Genomic DNA, 24,860 nt, shown 5'->3' on the forward strand with positions numbered 1-24,860 from the left:
GCAGCTGACGCTCTTCAGAAGCGATAGATGGGGATGTGCTCCAAGGACCGATGAAGGTCCAGGTTTTGGTATAGACCCCATATAACGGTACCGCCCGATTTCAGATATTTTGACGTCTTTAGTCACATTTTCAAATCGAGTGATTAAAAAACATATAATAATTGTTCCACAAACATCCCAGGCTGGACAAGGGAGACTTCTCTCATATCAATGAGTGCACCCCGATTCATATTATCGCCGAGTCCGAACGGCGTGTCCTAAGAAGTTTTGCATGGCTGAAATAATCAGGAAATGTCGCAAACATATCATATTTATTACAATAACAATGACGGAGGGGTATTTTGCCACCGTTGAAAATTTGATGTTGCCTGGCCGGGGAATCGAATCCACGACCTTCTGCGTGCAAAGCGGGGGTGCATACCATTCGCCACGGACATGGGTCCATGTTTTGGTATAGCCCCCATATAACAGTACCTCTTGATTTTCGGTATTTTGAGGATTTTAGCTAAAATGTTTAACCAAGCTGAGCGGCCACGAAACTTCTCCGCCAAAAATCGTCAATATAGTTCCATGTTTTGGTATAGCCCCCATATAACGATACCTCCCTATTTTCGGTATTTTGAGGATTTTAGCTACAATTTTTAATTGAACTAGCTGTATTTTGACATTTGAAGTTTTGCGTGGTCACGAAACTTCTTCACTTAAAACCGTCAGCATAGGTCCATGTTTTGGTATAGCTCCCATAACAAAATTATTCCCTTTTAATTAAAACTTTTTTTATGGTGGAGCATAAAAAAAATTCGTTCCGGCCGAAAAAAACATTGTGAATGGAGACTAATTATTCCCTTTTAATTAAAACTGTTTTATGGTTAAAGATATAAGAAGTTCGCCTGGCCCAATATAACGACTTTTTACTTGTTCTCGTTTGGTCGAGGATGGCTGGAATATTGGAGGCGTATGTGTTGACTGTCTGAGAAACTATAGTCTTCTTGGGCGAAATCTGAGAACCTGTTTTTTTGCGGAATTATTATCCCACGGCAACGGGTTCTTTCGTGCCGGATTGCTGTTCAAGCCTATGCTTCTACGTAGGCTTCTATGCTGCTCTAACAACAACCTTAGTTACCTTCCCTTCAGCCTGTGACCTTCACACATTCGATTGTTGCACCGCTTCACCCTCGCATTTCAGGTTCGAGTCGAGCATAGTAGAAGACCCCCTCCGTGATTTGATCTCCTTCGATTTAGGAGTAAGTTCGTTGGTCTCTTCATTAATTTCTGGTTTGGCTTCGACTCAGAATTAAACTCTGCCATGTTGTGGCAGCAGCTTTCGTCTTCTCCACTTTTTGCTAATCGCCGCACTTTCAGTCTGGGAAAAAGATCTTATCCACTTGTAAGTGTAAATTCTTTCGAATTTTCTCATGTTCCTGAGTTTTCTTCTAATGCAGTAGACCACCCTCTCAGAATGCAAATTGGGATCTCTTTCCAGGAATTTGCACTTTTGTAATGCTTTTAAGATCTTGGACAGGTCTGTGCGTAGAGTCATTGACTGCTGTTACAATCTCATTGAATTCTCCATCATTAGTCAATGTCCTTTGTGAAATTCTGCCTCTAAAGTTTTTTACCTGCATGGTATAGGATGTTACTGATATAGGATGTTACTATCATCTTCCTGAGTAAACTTAGCCGTGATCACCCTGGTGTCCAGCTCGTCGTCGATCAAGTTCAGATTGAGTAACATGACCTCCAGCGATATGTCCTGGTTCTGTAGTGCGATTCTCTAACACATTTCTGGGTTAACGACAAAAATCGATAAAACAAAAATACTTATGACTTGGATAATTGACGAAATTTGTCGATAAAATAGCGATCAAAATAAAGTAATCGGTAAGTTTCACCGATTTAATTTTACCGATTTTTTGTCAGGAGTTTCCTACTTTGTTTCTCTAAGCTATTCTATATAGTCTTTATAGTCCCTTGTAGATCGTCCCCGGCGATAATTTCGGTCCGGTCAGCCGTAGACCATTTTACACCAATCACCGGGCCGTCCAAGACATATGGTTTGTGGTCACACCAGTGCTTGTCGCCGGTATTGGATTGTTTAGGTCCTGTGACGTAACTTTTTCCCCTTTTATTTATCTTCCCCTTCGTTGTTTATTTCGAAATAGTAAAACAGCTTTAAAGATAGGAAATAATTCTAGGTTCGCCTAATAGAACAATTGCTCGGTTAGGAGCGACCTTAATAAGCCTCCCATAATCCCTAACGAGTCGCTTAATCACAGTCGCAATACGTAATATAATGGTAGTTGTGTTGTATCTGTCCCGTTTTTCTTTGAAAAAATATTCCATAACTAGTCTTTGTTATTTTATTGTTGACCCAAAGCATACGTATAAAGAATTCTTTTAATTCCGAATAAAATCATTTGTGGCAACTAAATTTACCACAATAAAATTCATAACCAAATTAACTTTAAGAAATGTCATTTACAAAATATTATTCTTTAGTTGAACAATAACAAAATTTGTTTAATTAAATTGCATAATCTTTGGGGACAAAAATCCTCTTCAGATATTCAAGCTTCAAGAGATAGGCATAATAGGCAGTACAAGCTGCACCATGAACATTTATTTACATTCAAACGTATTCCAAATCTACCAAAGGCATTCATTCATTCATTCCTTCCTTCAATTCGTACGTTCGTTCAGCCGTCCATCTATAAATAATAAATGATTTTTAAACAAATTGTACTCCAAGTTTACACACACACACGCGTCAGGAAACATGAGGCTTCGGAGAGTAGGGGAAACATCGACAACAGAGGAAATAGTAAAAGAAGATAAAATAAATTCTATTACATTATAAATGAATGAGAATACAATCGAATGGAATCGAATAGAAATTCATATGACACGAAATCTCCAATCAATTTGTCATATCACCCAGTTGAGTTGAGAATCGGAATAGAATAAATGAATGAATTCATTAGGTAGGAAGACTGATGAAGAGAGCAGCAGCAAGAGGAGGTCGACATACAGATGTATTGAAGTTGTAATGGTTGTTTGTACCTATCTCTTCATTTGAACTGAACAAATGCATGAACATACGCACTAACTGTCACTTTTGTGTCCCTATTAAGATAATATCCTTTAGCATTCTTATACATATAACTCTCTCACTTTACGAATATAACAAAAGTATGTAAAAATATGTACATATGTATTTGGAAAATATAATAAATTTATTTCAATTCAGTTTGGAGTGATGGCGGTGGGTTGTGGAAGTTTATGGTAGAGATTTAGAGATTTTAGAAGTTTCTATTACTCCTAGGTATTTTGAAGGTTTTAGCCTCATTATCAAACCGAAATGACTGAAATTTGGTATTTGGTCTTCATTTGGGGTATTAAAGGATCCATATCATATTTGTCGGTAAAGGTCCACGCCTTCATATAGCCCTTATAGAACATACCTCCCTATTTTCGCTGTTTTGAAGGTTGTAGCCTCAATATTCCTCAGAAATGGATGCAATTTAGTATTTAGCTTCGTTGGGGGTATAAAATATTCCCACAGAAACTTTTCGGTGCAGGTCCACACCTTCATATAGCCCCCATAGAACGGTACCTCCCGATTTTCGGTATTTTGAAGGTTGTGGCCACAATAATCCACCGAAATGACTGAACTTTGGTATTTGGTCTTCATTTGGGTTATTGAAGGTTCCATATCATATTTGTCGGTATAGGTCCACGCCTTCATATAGCCCTCATAGAACATACCTCCCTATTTTCGCTGTTTTGATGGTTGCAGCCTCAATATTCCTCAGAAATGACTGAAATTTAGTATTTAGTCTTCGTTGGGGTATAAAATATTCCCACAGAAACTTTTCGGTACAGGTCCACACCTTCATATAGCCCCCATAGAACGGTACCTCCCGATTTTCGGTATTTTGAAGGTTGTGGCCACAATAATCCACCGAAATGACTGAACTCTGGTATTTGGTCTTCATTTGGGTTATTGAAGGTTCCATATCATATTTGTCGGTATAGGTTCATGCCTTCATATAGCCCTCATAGAACATACCTCCCGATGTTCGCTGTTTTGAAGGTTGTGGCCTTAATATTCCTCAGAAATAACAGAAATTTAGTATTTAGTTTTGGTTGGGGGTACAAAACCTTCCCCCAGAAATTGTCCGTATAGGTCTACTCCTTCATACAGCCCCCATACAACGGTACCTCACCATTTCCGGTATTTTGAAAGTTGTGGCCTTAATATTCCACCGAAATTGCTGAAATTTGTTATTTGGTCTTCATTTGGGTTATTAAACGTCAAATATGAAATTTGTCGGTATATGTCCACGATTTCATATAGCCCCCATGGAACGGTACCACCCGATTTTCGGTATTATGAGGGTTTTAACGCCCATCTTACTTGTTATTTTCTTAAACTTCCTCTGCTACCTCCCTAAAATAACACCAGCATTAAGATTCACTTTGGTATTATTGCTATGCTATGTAAATGTCATATTTTGTAAAAGATAGAAATTTACATACATTCTCATAACACCGGTTTGACACCCTCTCCACCCTCTTCCATAACACATTTAGTTACGTATGTATATTTATATGTACATATGTATGTATGTATACGCTTGATATGGATCCAAGACATCCTTCATTGAATAAAAAATTAGTTGGAATGAATTTCATGAGGAAGATTGTCGTCATAAGCCGGGGTATGTATGTATGGAGATTGCCATAGGTATAATTTTCTGTCATTTTGAAACATCGTAGGGACACATAAATGTCAAAAGACCATTAGATGGAATGCATTTATGTGATTTTAAGAAAATTTTGACAGGTGCTTTATGCCACCTGTCAAAATTATATTCAATTTCCCTGACAACACACATGTAAATGCAATTGCCAATTGAACAAACCACATACACTGACATGCAAAGGCACCCTTAAGGCTTAAGAGCACATATGAACACAGAGAAGAAGAATTAATTCTTGTGCGGGCCATACACTGTGGGCATGCAGAAGAATTTAATTTTGAGAATTTGTCAATGTATGTGTTAGTATTTTAGCAGTATAAGCTGGGCACTCACCTATCAGTCATGCTGTCGGGCCGATGAACCCTTTTTGTATGTGTGTGCATGGCATGTGTGTAGTCGAGCCTTCAGTCAATTCTCGAAATCTTGAAATTTTCCTCCAAAAATGAATTAATTTAAAATTTTTCTTTGTTCCTTCACAAACATTATTATTTGCTTTTGAGAATTGTATATTGACAGTTTGAAAATAAACACAATTCACCCAGACTGATGGGGGTTCATTTTCAAATCAAAACTATTTTGATTTTCATCAGTCTTCAAAAACTCACACATACATTCTCAAATTTTCTAAAATTTACACATACTATCACAAATGCTGTAGGGCAGACTGATATGTGAGTGCCCCGCTATAGAAATCAAAACAATTTTGATTTTGGAAATCCATCCGATGAATTTTGTTTATTTTCGAAGTAATCAACAAACCGTTTTTGAAAATAACAAATATTCGGGTATGTTCTGGGACACACTTTAATTCTCACTTCACGTCTCAAACATTTTGTTCATTTTGGTATTAATATTCATAGAGATATTTAAAAAGAAGAGTACTACCTAGTCCGTCCATAAAATACTCGAAAAATAAGCGTAAATGGGGTAAACAAAATGCTTGAGGCGTGAAGTGTGTCTCAGAACATACCCGATTGTTTGTGACGAAATTAAAAAAATCGAAAACTGCAACTAAAAGTCCTATTTTGGAGGCAAATTTATCATTTTTGGAATTTTGGAATTCAAGGAATGTCACACACCATTCAATCACAAACGCACACGAGGGTTTCATCGGTGGCAGCAGTTTGGCAGTAAATGTATGGGCTTATGTTTGGCATTATTCAATTTATTAGCCGAAAAAAAGCTTGTGCCTTTAGTAATCGATCGGTTAGAGTTAACCAATTCCACCTGAGCGATCTTTGATTCACCAGTACTTTTTATGGGGTCAAAGGTGCATTATCATAGGCTTTTCATAAGTCAAACCGTCCTATGGTATAGTTTGTTGTAGTGCTGTGCTCCTTACGAAATCCATGCTGATGATCGGCAAGAGGGTCGCTATTTCTGACGCTTGGGAGGAGTAAAGCCTCCATGCTTGACCATCCTGTCCAGTTAGCCACAAATTGAGAACTCTGTTGAGATATTCAACTCCTGGTACAGCTGATTCAGCATTACCATAGAGTTTCCGTGACGGCCCAATGCTTTGGATGGTTGTGCATTCCTAATGATATGTGCTACACCAACCATTGTAAAATGTGGTGGTTCCTCCTCGGCAGTAAGAGCTCCAATGCTATGTAATACACTTCTCTTTGCAACGCCACTGAAATTGGCTCGACTAAGCCCAGCACGTTCAGTCCCGCCGCATCTGCTGAACGTCCTTTCTGCTGCTGGAACATCAGAAGGCTTGGGCAGTTCTCTTTGCTATTATTGATGAAAGTGTGGCGTTCAGAGGTGATGATACAATTATAGGTAGCGGAGACCGTGCAAAACGTAAAGTTATGAGTCTGCTCAACCAGCAGTATACCTCCCTGGTCATGGTCAGAATACCACAAATATTGATGAGCACTAAAGTTCCTTAAACCAGTCGGTAATGACCTTCCCAAATAGGGCTAATGTTGAGTCTAAAACGTGAAGTACAGCTATTTATCGGCGTGCTATATGCGTATAGCAACCCTACCTCGGCAGTTCCACACCTAACTGAAACCCCCATACATTCCATGTTAGCGTCGTTAAAGCCAGCTGATGTGAGATAAGTCTGTAATGGACAGATTAATACAACAGGAAAGCAAGTCTCTCACTTCCACTTCTGACTCTTCGAAATTGTGGATAATCCTTTCAGATAAAGCGACCGTATACACAAAAGGGATGGCGTGCGAGTATTTAGTATCCAAAACAAGACAAAACAAGACAAGACAAGCGGAGAAGAAAGCGTTTACAAGTTTGTCTCAGGGAGAAAGAAATAGTAGGATGGTAGTCTCCGCCTGACAAAGACTAACAGAGACCGATGTATAACGATAATGCCAAATTTATTGTCAAATCTTATTTTTAGGGGAATAAAATTTCTAAAACCCAAAAAACATCCAAAGACGAATGGAAGGAGGAGTTACTAAACCGAAGATGTTCATCATTAACATTTAAATCCGAAGGTAACAAAATGAGAAGACTGATATGGACCATTTTCGAAATTAAACTACATTTGGACAATATATTAGGATATCCTAAGTTTGGACCACGTAGATGGTCGTGCGTACCATTTTTGTGAAATTTTATTGACTTTTGAGGGGGAGGTACTAGAAGAAGTGAACCGATATTGCCCATCTTCGAACTTAAACTAACTTTGAACAAAATATTACAAAGGTCAAATTTTGGCCGAACCGGCTGATCCGTTCGAGAGTTATCGTGCGCTTCAGCCACTACACATGGTGTCATAAGGGTTTTTACACATTTCGGGACAGGAAGTATGGACTGGCCCCTGAAACACATGTACTGTCTTAATGGGGGCAACGAAAACAAGTTGTTGAAACAAAAATCAATGCGATTCGAGCGTAGCTTTAAATCTGCACTTTTCCGACGTTTTGTGTGGATGGTACCCGAAGGAGTTGTCCAATATGACCCATCTTTCGAAGTTGATCTCAGCCGATTCGTCCAAATATTACAAAGGCTAAATTTTGGACGAATCGGCTGATCCTTTCGAGAGTTATCGTGCGGTACAGTTACTACTCATGGTATCAAAGGTGATTTTTACACCTTTCAGGCCATTTTCTCAGGGAATATGGACTTGCCCCTAAAAAACATGTACCGTCATAGTTGGGGCAGTGAATACTAGTTGTTACAACAAAAATCAATGAGATTCGAGAAAAGGTCTTAAATTGCACTTTTCCCAGCATTTTCGGTCCGGAAGGACCGATAGAGTTCATATTGGAACCTCATTTATATGTGGAAATTTTACAATGTGTAAAGTTCGGACCAAATCGATTTCTCCCTTCGAGAACATAAAGGCTGAGGGTATAAAAAGTTTAAGGACAAAGGGACGTGGACCGACTGACTATGTGATACCATACACGGCTACCCCGTACATAAGCTTTCACGGATAAAAATGTATTCTATGTAGATACTAAACCAAAGCTGGGATACTCGTCATTAACATTAAAATCCAAAGATACATACAGAAAAGATGGATGGATTAGTGACTTTTGTGACATCACCGTCGTTTGACCACCTACGCCAACCTACTTTACATCATTGAAAAGTTTACATTTTCTACACTCATTTTAGGTTCTTTATTTACTTTTATTTAGTAGTGAAGATATTCGCATAGGAATAAAATATTGATTCTTTCCCCAAAAACGTTTTTTTTTTTTGCTTCGTCCTCTGATTCGTGACGATCCGATCAATGTTGCGACCTATATCGTGATACAAAGTTTAAATAGACACACATAGCCAAATCGACTCAGCTCGTAGATACGACTATCAAACTTCCACCATTGAAAGCTGAGCTACCAATTGTATTTCTTGAAATATTTTTAAAATTCTACCTCAACATCGAAATTTTTAGTCATGAAATTTGTTAATCTTCTTCTTTTGCGCTCTTTAATCCCCGTAACTTGTTGCTGTTCTTTGGCTAACTGAAAAATTCTTCAGTTATAACTTAGTAGTGGCTATTCAAATTTAGTTTTCTAGTGAAAAGCTAACTGTGTGTATGCCCAAGTTTGTATGAATATGTGTGTGTGTGTCAGGAATACTCTTGAGCTTATGACACGCATCATCCTACGGAAAAGGATGTGCATAACACTGTATTTTGTGTGTGTGTGTGTATGTATATGTGGTTAGGTTTGCCTAAGCGGCGGGTGTAAACAAACACTTGTGCAATTAGAAAAATGCCATAAGAAGACAAACATAAATACGAAGTCGTTGAAATGTTAACAAATTGAATGTGACATACACACACGGTTTAAGTGTCTGTCTGTCAGTATATTTGTATTTGAATTCAAACATTTTGCCACTTTGGAAGTTGGACTTAATAGTCGTGTAGGGATATTCGATAAGGAGTGGAGTTTTTTATTGTAAATTCGGGGGCTGGAATACATACGAAAGATAAGGGGGATACAAAAATTTTGGTTTTCCCTTGTGTCCTTGATTCATTGGAAATTTTTTCCTTTTCAAAATCCCAACAGTTCTTAAAACTATATTCCCCCGAAACACCCTTTTCTGAACACTTAATATCTTCAATGTTTGCCATATACGTATGTATGTATGTATGTGTGTCTGTATGACGGTATAGCTGTTGAATATGAGTAAGAAAATCATTAAAATTCTTCAAAACATAAGTTTCCACTTTATGCCAATTTCAATTATGTCACTTACACTCACAGACAGAGCGACAAGTACAAATTTACACACTTTAAGCGTGCCATACACAAACAATTTTAACTAAAGTGTGTCAGAACACCTGCTCACATCCTCACAACATGGAAATAAGGATTATCGGTGGTTCATATACCACCAATCCAGGGATTTGATGTGCGCTAAAATAATTTAGTGCATATTTCTACTACTATTTGCATTCCGAACTAAATGAGAACTGCAATAAGTTTAAGAATAAGAAGAGTTTTTAATGAATTGCCTATGTATGTGTGCTAGGAAAATAGAGTTACCAACAATTTGGTGGATAGTAAAATTGCTGTTGCAGATCGGTGAGACGACATAAAGGAATAGCGATTCAAATGAAATGTGAGACATAAAGTGATAGAAAAGGCCATGCACTTACACGGTAGGTAGCCCAAGTAAACGATAAAAAAGCCCCGACTATTTGGAAGATACTCCTGCAGTATTATCAGACTTGATTTTATAATTTTTCTAAAGATTTCGCGTGGTTTTTTCTCTCGTAAAAAACTAATTGTGACGAACATCTCCAATAATATGAGTTCGAACGAATCGGCGAACATGGCCCGCTTATATAGAAGCTTTTTGTCTTTAATATTTTCGCTTTAGCCGCTTACTTATCCTAGCTATTTAGGCTCCTTAACAGTTTATAACTGACTATGAAATTCCTTCAGTGCCCCACCACATCTTCGAAATAGACCTAAAAGTGTGTCATAAAAAAGCGTCTGTTTAGCTAATGTATCTTTTGTAGTGGTTGCCAAAATCCAAATCCACATAGAAAATCCTATCATTGCAGTGCATGAAACGGAAAAATGTTTTGGCTTTCTTTTGTTAATCTGTTCCTTCACAACTATTTTTTTCGTATCCATGTAAGAGAAGAGGCTTTGTTATCTCCCAAAAGGATAGTGTACTATTACTTTGGTGAATTTCTATTTCTATTTGAATATTCATATTTCGACAAAGACTTTGATTCTAGTTGGTCTAGCACACAGCCACATACAAAACACACTGACTCATGTATCCAAAAATAAGAGAATGCAAAACGGAAGTAAATGTGAAAACCAGAATATGTTCTAATCCACCTCCGCCCATGCTATGAGGGGAAATTTTCACCTTAATTTGGTGATTATAAGGAGGTGTTTTTTTTTTGGGTTTGGTGTTAGTCGAATCAGGGCAACACTACAATGACTAAATATGAGTGGCTGCTTCCCAGAAGTTGCTCTGGACTTGTCCATGCGAAAGGGTACTACGGCAGGGACTATGTTGCTGTAAGCAACGTGAATACCACGAGTCTCTCCCGCAGTCCACACAGCAGAAACCTCACAAGCAGGACTTATCACATGTCGCTATTGTTCCAACCCCTGAAAATTTGTACTTTTTCTAATGAACTGCGAGATAAGATCGACAAGATCGCAGCATAACAACAACCCCCCAGTAAAAAGTAGTACTTCAGGTTGGGAATTATAATATGAGCAGGTTGATAGCTTTACGTTTAGCGCGTAGAGTGTCACTGTCCGCCAGACCTAATCAACGTGTCACATGGTATGACAAATTACGTCAACTGACAACCCGTCATTTATTTTAGGTCGGACTTCATCACCTCTGAATGTCACACTTTCATCAATAATGGGAAAGCTTATTAGTCTAGTTTTGGTGAGCTCTAAAATCACAGCTTCAGCTTACCAAACCCTCTGGTGTTCGGGTAGCAGAAGTAACGTTGCGGGATATCATTACTGGTAGCTTCGCTCGTCAACTAACTGCTGGTCGAACACTTAAAATAAGAGCAATTTTCCTAGCAGAGGTAGTGGGTCTAGCAAAAAAGAGTTATGAGTTTCGTCGAGCCAACCCCAGTGACACAAGAGAGGGACTTGTTACTAGAAGTTTAAAGTTTGGTCGGTGAGCACAAGCGGAACTATTGGCTAGATTATCTGAAGAGTTGCAACATTTGAATAAATGGATGAATTATATGAAAATATGCAACATTAGAGCCGGAATGATTGAATTGTGGGCAACCCTTAAGTCACTTTCGAACCCTGGGAAGTAGGACCTCAGGCACCACCAACGTACATAGAATTTCGTTTCGGGAGGGACCCTCTAGACCAAATATGACTTTTTCATGTACAAAATGTCCGCTGCACGGTGGTCGAAAGCACTGATCTAGCGGCGCGAAATTTATAACTTGCAAACGAATTGAGATACGTGACTGAAATTTTGCACAAACTCAGCTTGTACCTGTGGGTAATAATGGACCGAATATGAACAATATCGGAAAATGTTTTGGTATAGCCCCCATATAACGGTACCTTCCGATTTTCGGTATTTTGAGGATTTAAGCCACAATTTCGTAGCAAATTAGCTGTAATTTGGTACTTAGGGTTCCTAGCGGTCACAAAATATTTCCACCAAAAATTATGAACATAGGTCCACGTTTTGATATAGCCCCCATGTAACCGTACCTCCCAATTTAAGGTATTTTGAATATCATGACTACATTTTTAATTCAACTTGGCTGTAATTTTGCATTCCGTGTTCTCACTGCGTATAAAATCTTCTTGCAAAACATTTTCAATACGGATTTATGTTTCGATGTAGCCCCTTTTATGGTACCCCCGATTCGTTGAATTTTTACTTTTTATACCATATTTAATGCCATATTTAGCTATAATATGGTATTATAGTGTCTCCGGGGGTAGAACTCCTCCTTGCAAACATTTCTCAAGATAGGTCCATATTTTGATTTAGCTTCCATACAAATGCACAACTAAATTTGTTTGAATTTCATGCAAAATCCCTTATTTTAAAAGTGCAGTCATCAAAAGATTTGCAAATATTTGCAGCCCGAATGTGGTTATTCAGTATCCAGAGAGTCCAATTTCATTTCCCAAAAAATAGTCGGACCTAAGTTCGGCCAAGTTTATAAGATGCACTCTATGGAAGAAGCGCGTACAACCCATAAAAACACTAAAAAAATGAATTTTTTGAAAATTTATTGCTATATAACTAAGTACCTCCAGACCCCAAACTAATTTTTATAATTTAAATCACACCATCTGTCATTAATTAAAAATATATCTTGTCCATTTTCATTACGAATTTATTTAACATTTAAACAAATATGAAGTTAATTTTTTTGCAACAATTTTTTAAAATCTGATTCAACAAAAACTCTTGTATTTGATAGTGAATAACTGAGTGAATATTTACAACAACAAAAATGAAAAAACAAAATCTTTGTCTGCAAAGTGTCTGTAATCGATACAATGGAAAATATTTTATAGTTCGATTTTTTGACTTTCGCGCCGCTAGATCAGTGGTTTCGACCAGTGTGCGCTGTGGGGAGATACTTAAAAACACCCTGCGTATCTCACGACGGTCACGTTTGGTGACGTTATGTTGACTGATCCTAAGATGTGCGTAGGTTATTTTAATCGAGTACCTCAGGAGTTATAGGGCGAAGATGAACCACCACAATATTCTATGGATGATTAATAATGGTGTGAACAATTAATGCGAAATCCTTCAAAACGTTGGGCCCTGGCGGAATATCCATAGTTATGCTGAAACAGCTGGATAAGGCGGGAGTTGAGTATCTCTCCAGAGTTCTCAACCTGTCGCTAACCATCAAAATTGCGTCCTAAGTCTGGAAAATGGGCCCCGCTGCTTAAGCTAGACAAAGATGCCAGCAAAGGTGAATCGTACAGACCGATTTCGCTTTTGTCGCCTGTAGGAAAGACTCTTGAGGCTTTACTCCTCCCCAGCGACAAAAACAGCTATTCAGTTGCCGATCTTCAGCAGCGCAACAAGAGCTTTACACGCCATCTCCACACACATCAGTCGTAGACCCAACCATAACAAACCATGCGATAGGACAGTGTTGATGCTGCTTGACTTAAAAAAGGCCTATGATATGAATGAATAACGTCACACTGTTCAGGGATATCGAGTAGCCGACCCTCTGACCAAGTTTGAAACGTTGGTTACACAAGGTTATGTTGTAGGAAGCGCAGCTGCCATTGATGTAGAGCCACTTCAAGATCAGCGGTCCATTGTGCTCATCCTGAAAAGAGAGAAAATGGAGAGGGAGAAACTGAAAAAAGGGATGAGAGTGAATAGAAAAGTCGAGGAAACAGCCTGTAGCTTTTATTTTTTCAGACTATGACACACTAACTTGCCATAGATGCTGTAATTACCCATCAGGCAGTTCTGATCTCTGACATACGAAGTGAGAAAGAGAACGCAGTTCTACGTTCTGAGATTACCGAACTTGTACTCAGGTTCGTGTTTAAGATATACCTACAATTTTGAACAGTCTTAGATTTAATAGAGAAGACACATGTGATATGTTAAATATCTACATAGCTGACTTAGTGCAGTTCTTCCTTCTGAGGAATATGAAACTAAATCAACGGCCACTCTGTTCATCACATGGACTGTGGAGATGAGCACTGAGCTCTGAATGTCATTATCGATTAAAGCAGAATTCCGAAAAGATAACAGGTGACATTCGACAGTATGTTCACGTGGTACGAGTAGGAACAAGACCTCCAAGTCTCCAGCCGCTAGCACTTGTGGTCCAGATAAGGAAACCCTTTTGCACTGTACATACGTCAATAGGTTGGTGTATGGTAAGGCCGCCCTGATAAGGGCAACAGGAAACCTTTCCATGTCATCAGTGTACCATCTTCACGAAGAGACATTGTGCATTGTGTTGTCATACTCTGTTAGGAGTTCATGATCGGGTGTTTCCGTGAGAGTCATCCCAATCTCCATTGGGGGATAGAACACCCCCACCCGAGCATGCCAGGAGGAATATCCATGATTTATACCTTAATAAACTAGCGGTCGAAGTAGATATCTAAGGTAAAGAGAGTTTGCAGGAGTTCAACAGCAGCAGCCTTGCAATGATGCAGGTTTATCTGCACAAAGCTTAGCTCTTGCTGCTTCCATCCTACTGGCGCTTCGGATGTATTCGGAAGCGTAACATTCCTAATCCGTACTTTAGTACCCCCTCAACTTCATAGATAGTTTTCTTCAAACTTTTCGGCGGCAAGCTTAATGGCAAGTTCTCCGTTTTTCGGAAAGGAATTTAGAATTCTCCACCTTCTCATCCGAAGACCAACGTTTTGTCCCTCGATTAACTTCAGTATTCTCTCTAACTTCATGAAAGACGGTTATCCCACACGGAATCTTAGCTACAGGTTTAACCACCATTAAATGCCTGAATTAGAAAAATCTACCGATTACATATTCTCGCAGCTGCTAAACATGACTCACTTGAACAGAGCTGACTGCCCGAACCGTAAGTTGTTCTGATATACAACGTCTGAGATGAAGATGTCCCTCAGCCAGTAACTAATGACAATCGGTGATGCATCCATTGGGGTCAGCCTTGTCAATTATCGCTAACCTGATATAATTTGGGATAATATGTCGAGGAGCATTGTCCAAATGCTTCATATTAGACGGCCATAGTTTTGGCGAAGAGCTGGGCTCGCCTTCACTGACATGCTAGGTTTCTGCAAAGATGCACTGACTAACGAGATGTTGGTCTCTCCAGTAGGACTTACGTTTTTCACTTTAAGGGGTATCCAGAGTCTCAACTTTTTCTCAACATTTGCCAGTTGAGACCGAGTTGTCACCATAGGATTCCTCTTTGAGATGCCTACGGCTTTGACACCTCCTCAACCATTTCGTGTTGCTAATCTGCCAAAGCCGTTTTGCCAACTGAGGGAGAGGTTCGGATTTTTTTAACGACTACAGTAATCATGAATAGGAGGTTCCCTCGGTCGTCACCTCCATAGAGGCCTCGGTCGGGATCCTCCAGTTCCAGAAATGCTGCTTTCGAACTTCCTCGCAATCTTAAGGTTCGTCCTTATCAGCTGAAAATCTTCTTCACTGGTGGTATTCGGATCATTTTTATCATACCGACTGCAGTACGCAATTGCTCTTCGGCGCGATTTTTGTTCATTATTTCCTTAGCTCTGGCATACCTTGTAGTTACAAACCCCAAATCCTAATGAAAATGCCTTTCATTTCTTAAGTTCTCCATAACTTCGATCCTCTTCCCACACTATCTATTTTTTCTTCTTTCAAATAAAGAAATTATGTCATAGATTTGGTTATTATACCAAAAAAGTAGCTACAGCTATACAAATATTACAATAAATAGCCAAGAAGAACATTATAGATTGGCCACAAAACAACTGCCACAAATACAAACACACAAAACCAACACTAAGTACTATCACATCCTGTTGTAGGCAACAAACGCACCAACAACACAAAGTCACCCACCCACATTATGGCAACATTATAACTAAACTGGCAACATAACTATGGATAATTTGGCAGAGTCGTGGCGGTTAGGATATTTGAGGGTGTTACTAAGAGTTTCCTTTAAACATTTTCTGGGCATTGTGAAGAGATATATTTTGATGGCAAACAACCATCAACACTCTTCGCAAAATGCCACAAAACAAAAAAGAGGGAAATAGCAAGAACAACATAACCATCATCTCGCCAACAAAAGACAGCAAAAAAAATTTAGAAATTTTCTTGGCCAAAATATTACAAAAGCCAACAACTGGCACAACAGAACATGACCAGCAACAATGCCATAAATATGCATTAGGACATGGGGGTGGCAGGATGGTTAAAACTTAGCTTTACATTTTTAATCCAGGGGGAGACAAAGAGAGAAAGAGGCCATCTAATAGGCCCTACAAACAGTTGTTGTTGTGTTGTTCATAGATTGCCTGGCTTTATGCCCATTAAAATGTTATGCCAATAACCTCCTCTACCCCATATTACAAAACAGCAATCGCTTAATTCGAAAGCTAAAACTAATGCCTGCTGTTATCTTGTCTCGTTGTTTTCTTTGCAGTACAACTATTTAATGGAGTTTGATTATCTACCAAAGTCAGACTTTGAAACGGGAGCTTTAAGGACTGAAGAACAATTTAAGGAAGCGATTCAAAATTTACAGGTAAGCACCACAAAAAGTGTAACGGAAGTTTTGTTTTAAAGATAAGCAATTTATGTTTTTGTGCTTTTGTTTTTTTCTGTAGCGCTTTGGCAACATTCCAGTGACCGGCGAACTTGATAAGGAAACGAAAAAGCTCATCAAACGACCACGTTGTGGTGTTGGCGATAGCAAACAAACATTATCATTTTCACCGGACAATTTACATCATGGACGTATGAAGCGTTATGTGCTGCAGGGACCCAAATGGGATAAAACTGATTTAACATGGAGGTAAGTGATGATATGTGGAGAATTTCATATTTTCCGATATGGAGCAGAAATTCATACTTCTGTTGGAAAGAAAAAAGCAAAACAGTTCATTGCGGACCTGAGGCTCTGGAGGGCAACCACTCACGAAAAGCATTTTATGTAATTCCATTCCTATATAGATTGCCTTAGGGTCTGCCTCTGAATTCATGAATTCACATTTCTTATACCTCCCTTTAACGCTCAGCTGGTTGTTGTTGTAACAGCATATGATATGTTTGTAAGTTCATTTTTCTGCGTAATCTGGCTCTGGACCTATTTCCAATTCAAGGAATGTGGCTGATTCGTTGAGTTGTTACTACAAAGCTAATGGAGTTAGTTGAATAGGTTTGGCAGAGCAGTTGAAAAAGTGCAGTGCGTCGTGTGAGCTTGTGCCGCGTGCTGGGCAGGTGTTTTACACGCTGTCCTCAATCCTTGCCTTACAAGAATTTAGGCTGCACTATCCCTAGCGAAGTTGAGCCAAAACTGCTCTGGTTTGTCGTGGTAGCTAATGCTCTTCAGCTGTGATGGTTGTTTAAGGCATCTGCTACTGCATCTGTTTGAATACTATTCAAACCTTGAACCTTGTTCAAACCTGCTTAATATGTTTGCTGCTCTAGGGGTTCTCTCTTGTAATGTTGGATCTCTCTTTCTAGATCATGAACACCTCTCCTGTCATGCCTGAATGGAGGAGTCCTAACCACCTTTTGGTGATTAGGTTGGCCATTCTGTTGCGTTACTGGAAGCATCTTTGTCTCTTCAGGTAGTTCTCAGGACGGTATAGTGGCAGGTATATTTGTCCATTGTGTTTCACTTATATTCGTCTACCACAATGGCGCCGAAAAGTTTACCACAGACCGACCTATCGCGTTATATGTGGTCAACAAGGTTTCTTTGCCTGCACCCCAAGTATAGCTTGAGACTTGAGGACCTTGTTCCTACACCTCAGCTTGTCGCACATAACTGTAGCATGAGCGGACATCGTACAATGTAATGTCTGGAATCTTGGTGTAGTTAGCGGTCGGAATTGCGCTACCATCTACCATGAAATTCAACTCAGTGCTCACCTCTGCAGTTCATGTGTTGAACAGAGTTCCCGTATATTTAGTGACGGGTATTTGTATACTTCTGGCATGGAAGAAGTTGGTACGATCAGCCAAATAGGAGTTAAGGTTTACCTGACATCAAAATCTTACAATCTTTCGCATACGTTACGACCTCAATGCTGTCGGTACGGGTGGAATACGGGAGAGTTAGAGGTTAAATATTTCCGCAGATATCACCCCACATGGAAACTCCCTGTTTCCTTCTACGGTACTTGAAATCCTTGTTCCTGACGTACGACCGACGTCAACACATATAATGGATTATGCAAATGTTTCAAGCTTGGCCGGAGGATAGTCTGTTCAAAATCCCCAAACAGAGTGGGGTGCTTGAAAGTATCGACGGCTTTTGATACGTCGAGAGCCACCAACACTGTCCTCTTCCACGGCTTGCTGTGGTTGAGACCTCCACTAGTATGTGTGGAGATTCCGTCTAGCGCTGCTGTCGTGCTGTGCTGCTTCCGGAATCCATGCTAATGATCGACAACTGGATATCTATTTGTGAGGTCTCTAGAGTTTTTGCTACGGATGACATAAATGAAATCGGTCTTTTCAATTCACCTTTGCTGGCAATCTTTGCCTGGCTACTGAAGAACCGCCCTGTCCATTTTCCAGACTACGGGAACAATGCGGGGGGCTAACGACAGGTCGAAAACTTCAGTAAGATACTTGATTCTCACCACATCCAGCTATTTCAGCTTTACCATGGAGATTCCGTCAGAGCCCAATGCTTTGGATGATTTGGCGTTCCTGATGGCACATCATCGATCATTGTAAATTTTGGTGGTAGGATAGATCTATTCCTGCCGAGGAGGAACCACCATGCGACGTAGTAATGATCGCCAAATTGTCGATTGAAATAACTTGCACACCTCTTCCGATAGGTCAGCGTAACGTCGCTAAACGTGAGTGAGTTCATATCTTCCTTCTTCTAGGGATCTCGAGTGACTTAACCGTTGCCCACAATTCACTTATTCCTGCTCCAATGTTGCAACTCTTCAGATGATTTAGCCACTTTTTTCGCTTACCCTCACCGACCAACCACTTAACATTCAGTGTCAGCTGCCTGACCCTGAGTCACTGGTGTTGGCCCGACGAAGCGCATCATGCTCATTTCTTAATCCCGTCGCTTCTGCTGGGAAATTTGGTCTTACTTCGGGTATACACCCAGCAATTATATATATGCCTCGGAACGTCCTCTCTGCTACCTAAACATCAGAAGGGTTGCCAAATCTCTGAAGCGGTGATTAGTGAATTCTCGAAAACTAGGCCAATTATCTTTTTCATGTGATGATGTCGGTGATGTGGGCGGTTGGCTATTGTAGACAGTTACGGAGAGATGGTCTGACCCAAGAGACAGTGACACGATGGTTATATCTGGCAAATTGTGACACTCGCCGCTAATTCTGATAGTGGCGTACTCATTGACCGCGCAAAACATAGAGCTATCGTCCTGTTCAATGTAGGTCTACACCCCTCTGGTTATTTCCGAGGACGGAAATCTCATAATGACTAGAGTTGTATAGTTCATGAACGAACTAGTTCAATTGAACGATTCATTGAAAAGAGCGTATGAACTAGATCTGACAATATAGTTCATTATAGTTCAGTAGATCACTGAGCGCAGACCGAAAGATCCACAAAGAACAATCAACGAACAAACGATTCACAATCTAGTTCAGCATGTCATTCACATAGAAATAAAGTGACGCCGTTTTCTGTGTTAAGTGATGCCTTCGTAATGTAATGAGTTTTGTTTATGTTTTGGATCATTGTAATAAAAGTAATTTCTACAAAAAGAACATTGTCGACATAACACATCCGATATATCGAATCAATTATCATACAATTTGCCTTGTTTTGGATAGAAAAATGGAAAAGAAGAAACATACATAAAGCTTTTTTGCAGTTGTAATTTCTACAAACGCACAACATAAGGTTTTTTGCCAGCCACTTAAATGAAATTCTAATTACAATTTTTTCCGAAGGAGGCTTTTTCTAAACTTAATCTTTCTTTATGAATGGAATAAAATGATCTAAATATTTTTGTAGTTTAATTATACTATTCTAATGTCTGTTCCTATTTGGTGTATGTGTGTATGTTTTCATCAAGCGAATGATAAGAGCCCGAGAACGATTCTGATCCGAATGATTGAACTGGATAGTGAACTATGAACTAGATTACTTAACTAGTTCAGTTAAAAGAGCTGAGCTATTGAACTAGATCCTTCAAATGAACTAGATTGTACAACTCTAGTTATGATCTTCCAAAATGCGCTAATGTTGAATACAACTATTTATAGGCGGAATGTATACTGTAAGCCACTCTACCTCGGCAGTTCCACACCTGACTGATAACGCCATACATTCCATGTCCGGGTCATTAGAGCCAGGGGCAAGCGAGATAGGTATGTGTTGATCAGACTGTTGCAATAGGAAAGCCACTTTAGGTGCGATTCTTCAGTTGCGATTCTTCGGGATGTTCGTGATATATGAATTCAAGATGGACCAAACGACAATAGCAATAATGTTTCTTATTAAACTTAAATAAATGTAAATTCTAGCACAACAACTATCAGCTTAAAAGTGAATATTTTATTTTTGTAGGCTTACATCTCATCTCTTAAAGAAAGACCTTGTTTCCGACGACCCCTATATTATGTGCGTTGCATAATTACCATTAAAATAACTAGCTGCATATACTAATGAACAGCGAAATCTTTTCGCCTAGAAATTTTTAATGATTTATCATAAGGATGCAGATGCAGTTGCATGCAGTTCAATGTACAAAATATACTCTACTGTTGTATCGTTGACACCCACATTCGCTGCTTCGCTTGTTATTTTCCTCTTTAAAAACATTGTTGTTGCTGGTTTGTTAAAAACTCCCGCACATAACAGAGTTAAGAAGTCAGTTAAGAAACCGTAATATCCTGTCGTTCCGCTGTTTTCGTTTATTTTTTTTTTCTTCTACCACTTCTTCAATCTTCGGTTGTCGTTTATATGACCCTTTGCAATACTAGTAGTGCCGCTGTTGTTGTTTTTGTTTCTTATGTCCTGCTGCATCCTGTAGCGTTCACAATTTACAATATTTTCAATTAATTCAAATGTCAAACGAAGCGTAACGTGTTAATTGTAATTTTTATTGCACAGTTTTCTACAAAGCAAAAAAATCTGAATTAATTTCCATCCATCGCTGCAAATGGATGGATGGGCGGACAAAAAATATATGGATGGATGGAAAACATGTTAATGAGAACTATGAAAGCGAACTATCATCAGGGGTGATAGTTAAGAATCAACAAAAAATAATAAGAACAACGCTGATTGAAATCTGGGGAAGCTTGCTAGAAAAAAAAATATCAGAGATGGTGGGTGGCAACAACTAGGGAAATTAGTGTATATCGCAGCTTGCATTTGTCCTGCATGACATTCAAAGTTGATGTTCTTTTTATTTTGTTGTTGTATTTTGCTCATACTTGATCTACATTAAATGCATACACATAAAGGCATGTTCAGTTTTACCATAGCTTAAATAAGAAGTAAGACAAGAAGTTGTGTCTGTAGAAAAGAATAAAAGTTTCTGTTCCTTTAGGTCGAATATGAACCAATTAATTGGTTATTTTAATAGACTATAATAGAAACAACAGCATAATAACCATTTTCCGTTAAGCTCAAGACGAAACTTCAGGTTTGTAGTAACTGCCACAAATTCGTTTGGATAGAATAGCATTGAACATTACTTTATTAACCTGGAAAATCGACTTTTATCCGTGATGTTGATGCGGGCCCCGGCCATAACGGAGAATCGATGTTAAACTGTAACAATAAAACATGCTAGCACTGTACATAACATTTTATACTAAGTGTCTAAAAGTATGCTACATATATATAAATGAAATTTGAGTAATAAGTGTTGCTAATGTCGTGCTTATAGAAAAAAAACGAAAAGAAATAAGGCCAATAATTCGATTTTGAAAAAGACTGGCAATCAACGAAAATATTAATATAGGAAATTAAAGAAGGCCGTAAAACTTAAAACTTATTCTAAGCCAGCAAAGGTCACCAACACTAGCACACACATAATTGCCTATGCTGAGAAACGCCTACGCACTATCGGTTCTATGTTCGTGCCTAAAATCGAAGTACCAATTTAGAAGAATGTTCAAATAAGACTTCCCAGATACGTCCTTCAAACTACATAGGTTTTCTTTGCTATCTCCAAGTTACTCGTTAAGGCGCCCAGGTATCCACTAGGCCCCGTTTGAATACAGTTTGCTATGGACAAGTAGTCGCCTAAGACCCTGGTGTTAGGTGATCTTGTTTTAGGCAAGGCGAATTTAAGGAGGTGGCCCAAAAGGCAAATTCAGGGCGAAGTCTTTATATGTCTGAAGAGCCTTTACCGAATGCGAAACATGCATGTCACATAGTGGTGGGTGTGTGGGTTCGAATCGTCGGCTTTCCTATTTCAGATGCATTATTGATCATTAACCGACATCGTAATGAAATTGGTACGAAATTCAGGCGCTACGTTTGATGTCGGATCCGAAATCGTAAAGATATCCTGTCGAAAGTGTATAAAGTGGTTGATATAATTTTGGAACGAAATGTCGGAGCAATATCGAAAGAAAATCCTTGGGAAATAAAAGGAATTTTTTTCTTCCGATTTTCCGTACAGATTTCTGAAACGATCTCAAACAATGCCATTTGTAATTCGAAACATTTCATCGAATTACAAATTGAATAATTCAAGTTACAACTGGAAAAATTCGAATTACAAATGGAATAATTCGAATTACAAATGGAATAATTCGAATTAAAAATTAAATTATCGAATTACAAATATAATTCTCGATTTACAATTAAAATAATTCGAATTATATCTGACAAAGGTGTAGTATTTGCTCGTGAATGAAAAAATTGAAATATGATAACCTATTCGCGCCACCAAGCGTTCATTAACAATCTTTTGCGACAATGTCAAAAAGTTTTACGTTTAAATTTAATTACGGATGTTACCACCCACTTGACATCTTTGTTTTCACAAGCATATTGTCGTGGATACACCACGCATTTTGACGAAGCACCCTTTATCTGTCATGGGGGCCTATTGTGTAACTTTTTAATAATTTAATCATTGTTTATCTTACAACCACTTCATTTGTTTGTTTTATTGTTGTAACAACAACAAAAGAAATTTAAACAATAGCTATAGTTGTTAAAAGTTACAGAATTGGCCTACTGGTGACGTATTCTAGTTTAAAGTACTCAAAATGTTCAATTTCTGCAGTCCGATATGGGTCTTATATATTTTCAAATGTATATTCACGATGAATGAACAGATTCATGTTTAAAAAGTATCAAAATAGAAGTTTGTTTGCCAAGGTAACCAAAATCTGTGTAAAAATCTTAGTATAGGGTCCTGAGTTATATCTCTAGAACAAGAGCTGATGGAAGAAAACTGCTGCCGGATTTGGAAATAACTCGCCAATTTAAATAAGAAACACAAAAAAAAATCGTATGAAACAAAAGTCGTGTAACATGTGCAAGCACTTGGTCTAAAGACATAACTTAGGGAGATCTGTAGTTTTTGAGAGGAGGCTGGAGATAATTGCTGGACTATGTTGGCGGAGAGACAACTCCTCGAACCCCATTGCAGGTCTTTCGCAGTATAGGGAAGTAGTCGATCCAACATCACGAATGCTTTTATTCGGTGGGATGACACACATTTTGCGTACACAACATCCTTTCAAATCAGGTTTGTTATATATTTTAGCAAGGCACATTTTCCGACACTACGTTTGTTTTCCGAACCTTCTTGTAATCGCCATTATAATCTGTCTGTAAACCTAGGGGGCAAGAAATTACAGTAATTACAGAAACTCAACTATTATGTTTGTCAAAATAATTAAGCTGTACCTTGCCGTACAATTTTTACGCACTCCATTTAATAATTCGCTTCTTGATTTTACTTCTTGTTTTTAAATTTTTTTTTTACCAACACAATTTTTTATCAAATATATATTATAATGGAACAAAACTTAGTTGTTACATTAAAAATCGATCAATTATCAAGAATTAATAATAATAAAATACGTAGTTTCGGTACGAACATTTTTACAACATCGATAGTTTAACTGAATTTCTACTCTAAAAAACATATTATTTTACAAATTCTTATATGAGACTTTTGACAGCCGTTATTTTTCTTCTTATTGTTTTTTCGCAACATTTTTAAATTACATGTACTCTAATTTATTTCATAATAAAAATCATGAGGATCGGCGAACATAAATTTTTCAAATTATGGACACCTAAATGTTTAGAAAGTCACAGTTTGCATCCTTGATCGGTGCAAAAAATTTAGAGTGACTGAGTTTGCAAATTAATGTTATTTTATAAAGTGTGTTATAAGTATGGCTTTTGGTATAAAAACCCATCAAAAGTGTTTATTTTACATGCTTTGTTCAAAGTTTGGGGGAAATATGAAGTAGTAGGATTTATTCCAAAATTCGATACTGAGGCTATCGAAGAAGTTACATTCGGGAAACTAAAAACGGTCATTGATAAAGACATATAAAAAAATAGCCTGGCTATGATTTAATAACAGGAAAAATCCTTGCTTGCTTTAAGCTTACGTATGTACCACTGCAATGGAAAGTAGCGGAGATAATTGTTTTTGAAAAACCTGGTAAACCGCCAAATGATCTAAAATCGTACCGCCCAATATTATCAAAAATATTTGAAAAGCTTCTTGTCAAACGCTCAAAGAACATATGTTTTAGAAGAAATTTGATTCCATTTCACCAATTTGGTTTCAGAGAAGAACATGCTACAATACAGTAAGTTCATAGAAATGTTAATATAGCCGAAAAAGCAATAGACAAAAAAGAAGTCTGCCCTCCAGTCTTTTTGTACGTAAGCCAAGCTTTTGATAAGGTGTGGCACGAAGGCCTTCTCTACGAATTACATAAATATTTACCAGTACAATATTATGAAGTATTAAAATCCTATTTAAAAGACCGT

General features: G+C 38.3%; 1 protein-coding gene across 6 annotated transcripts in view; it reads left to right on the forward strand.

Annotated features, from left to right (window-relative positions):
- LOC141387296 (matrix metalloproteinase-2-like) overlaps positions 1–24,860 on the forward strand; it is an 872,424-nt gene that overhangs the window by 131,425 nt on the left and 716,139 nt on the right. For all 6 annotated transcript variants that reach the window (XM_073956778.1, XM_073956779.1, XM_073956777.1 and 3 more), the window contains exons 2-3: positions 16,345–16,446; positions 16,529–16,716. In XM_073956778.1, coding sequence (XP_073812879.1) covers positions 16,345–16,446; positions 16,529–16,716 — 290 coding nt within the window. The remainder of the gene's footprint in view (positions 1–16,344; positions 16,447–16,528; positions 16,717–24,860) is intronic.

Source organism: Musca autumnalis, unplaced genomic scaffold (genome assembly GCF_047663935.1).
Source record: "Musca autumnalis isolate F117 unplaced genomic scaffold, ASM4766393v1 scaffold_5, whole genome shotgun sequence".
Lineage (NCBI taxonomy): Eukaryota > Metazoa > Arthropoda > Insecta > Diptera > Muscidae > Musca > Musca autumnalis.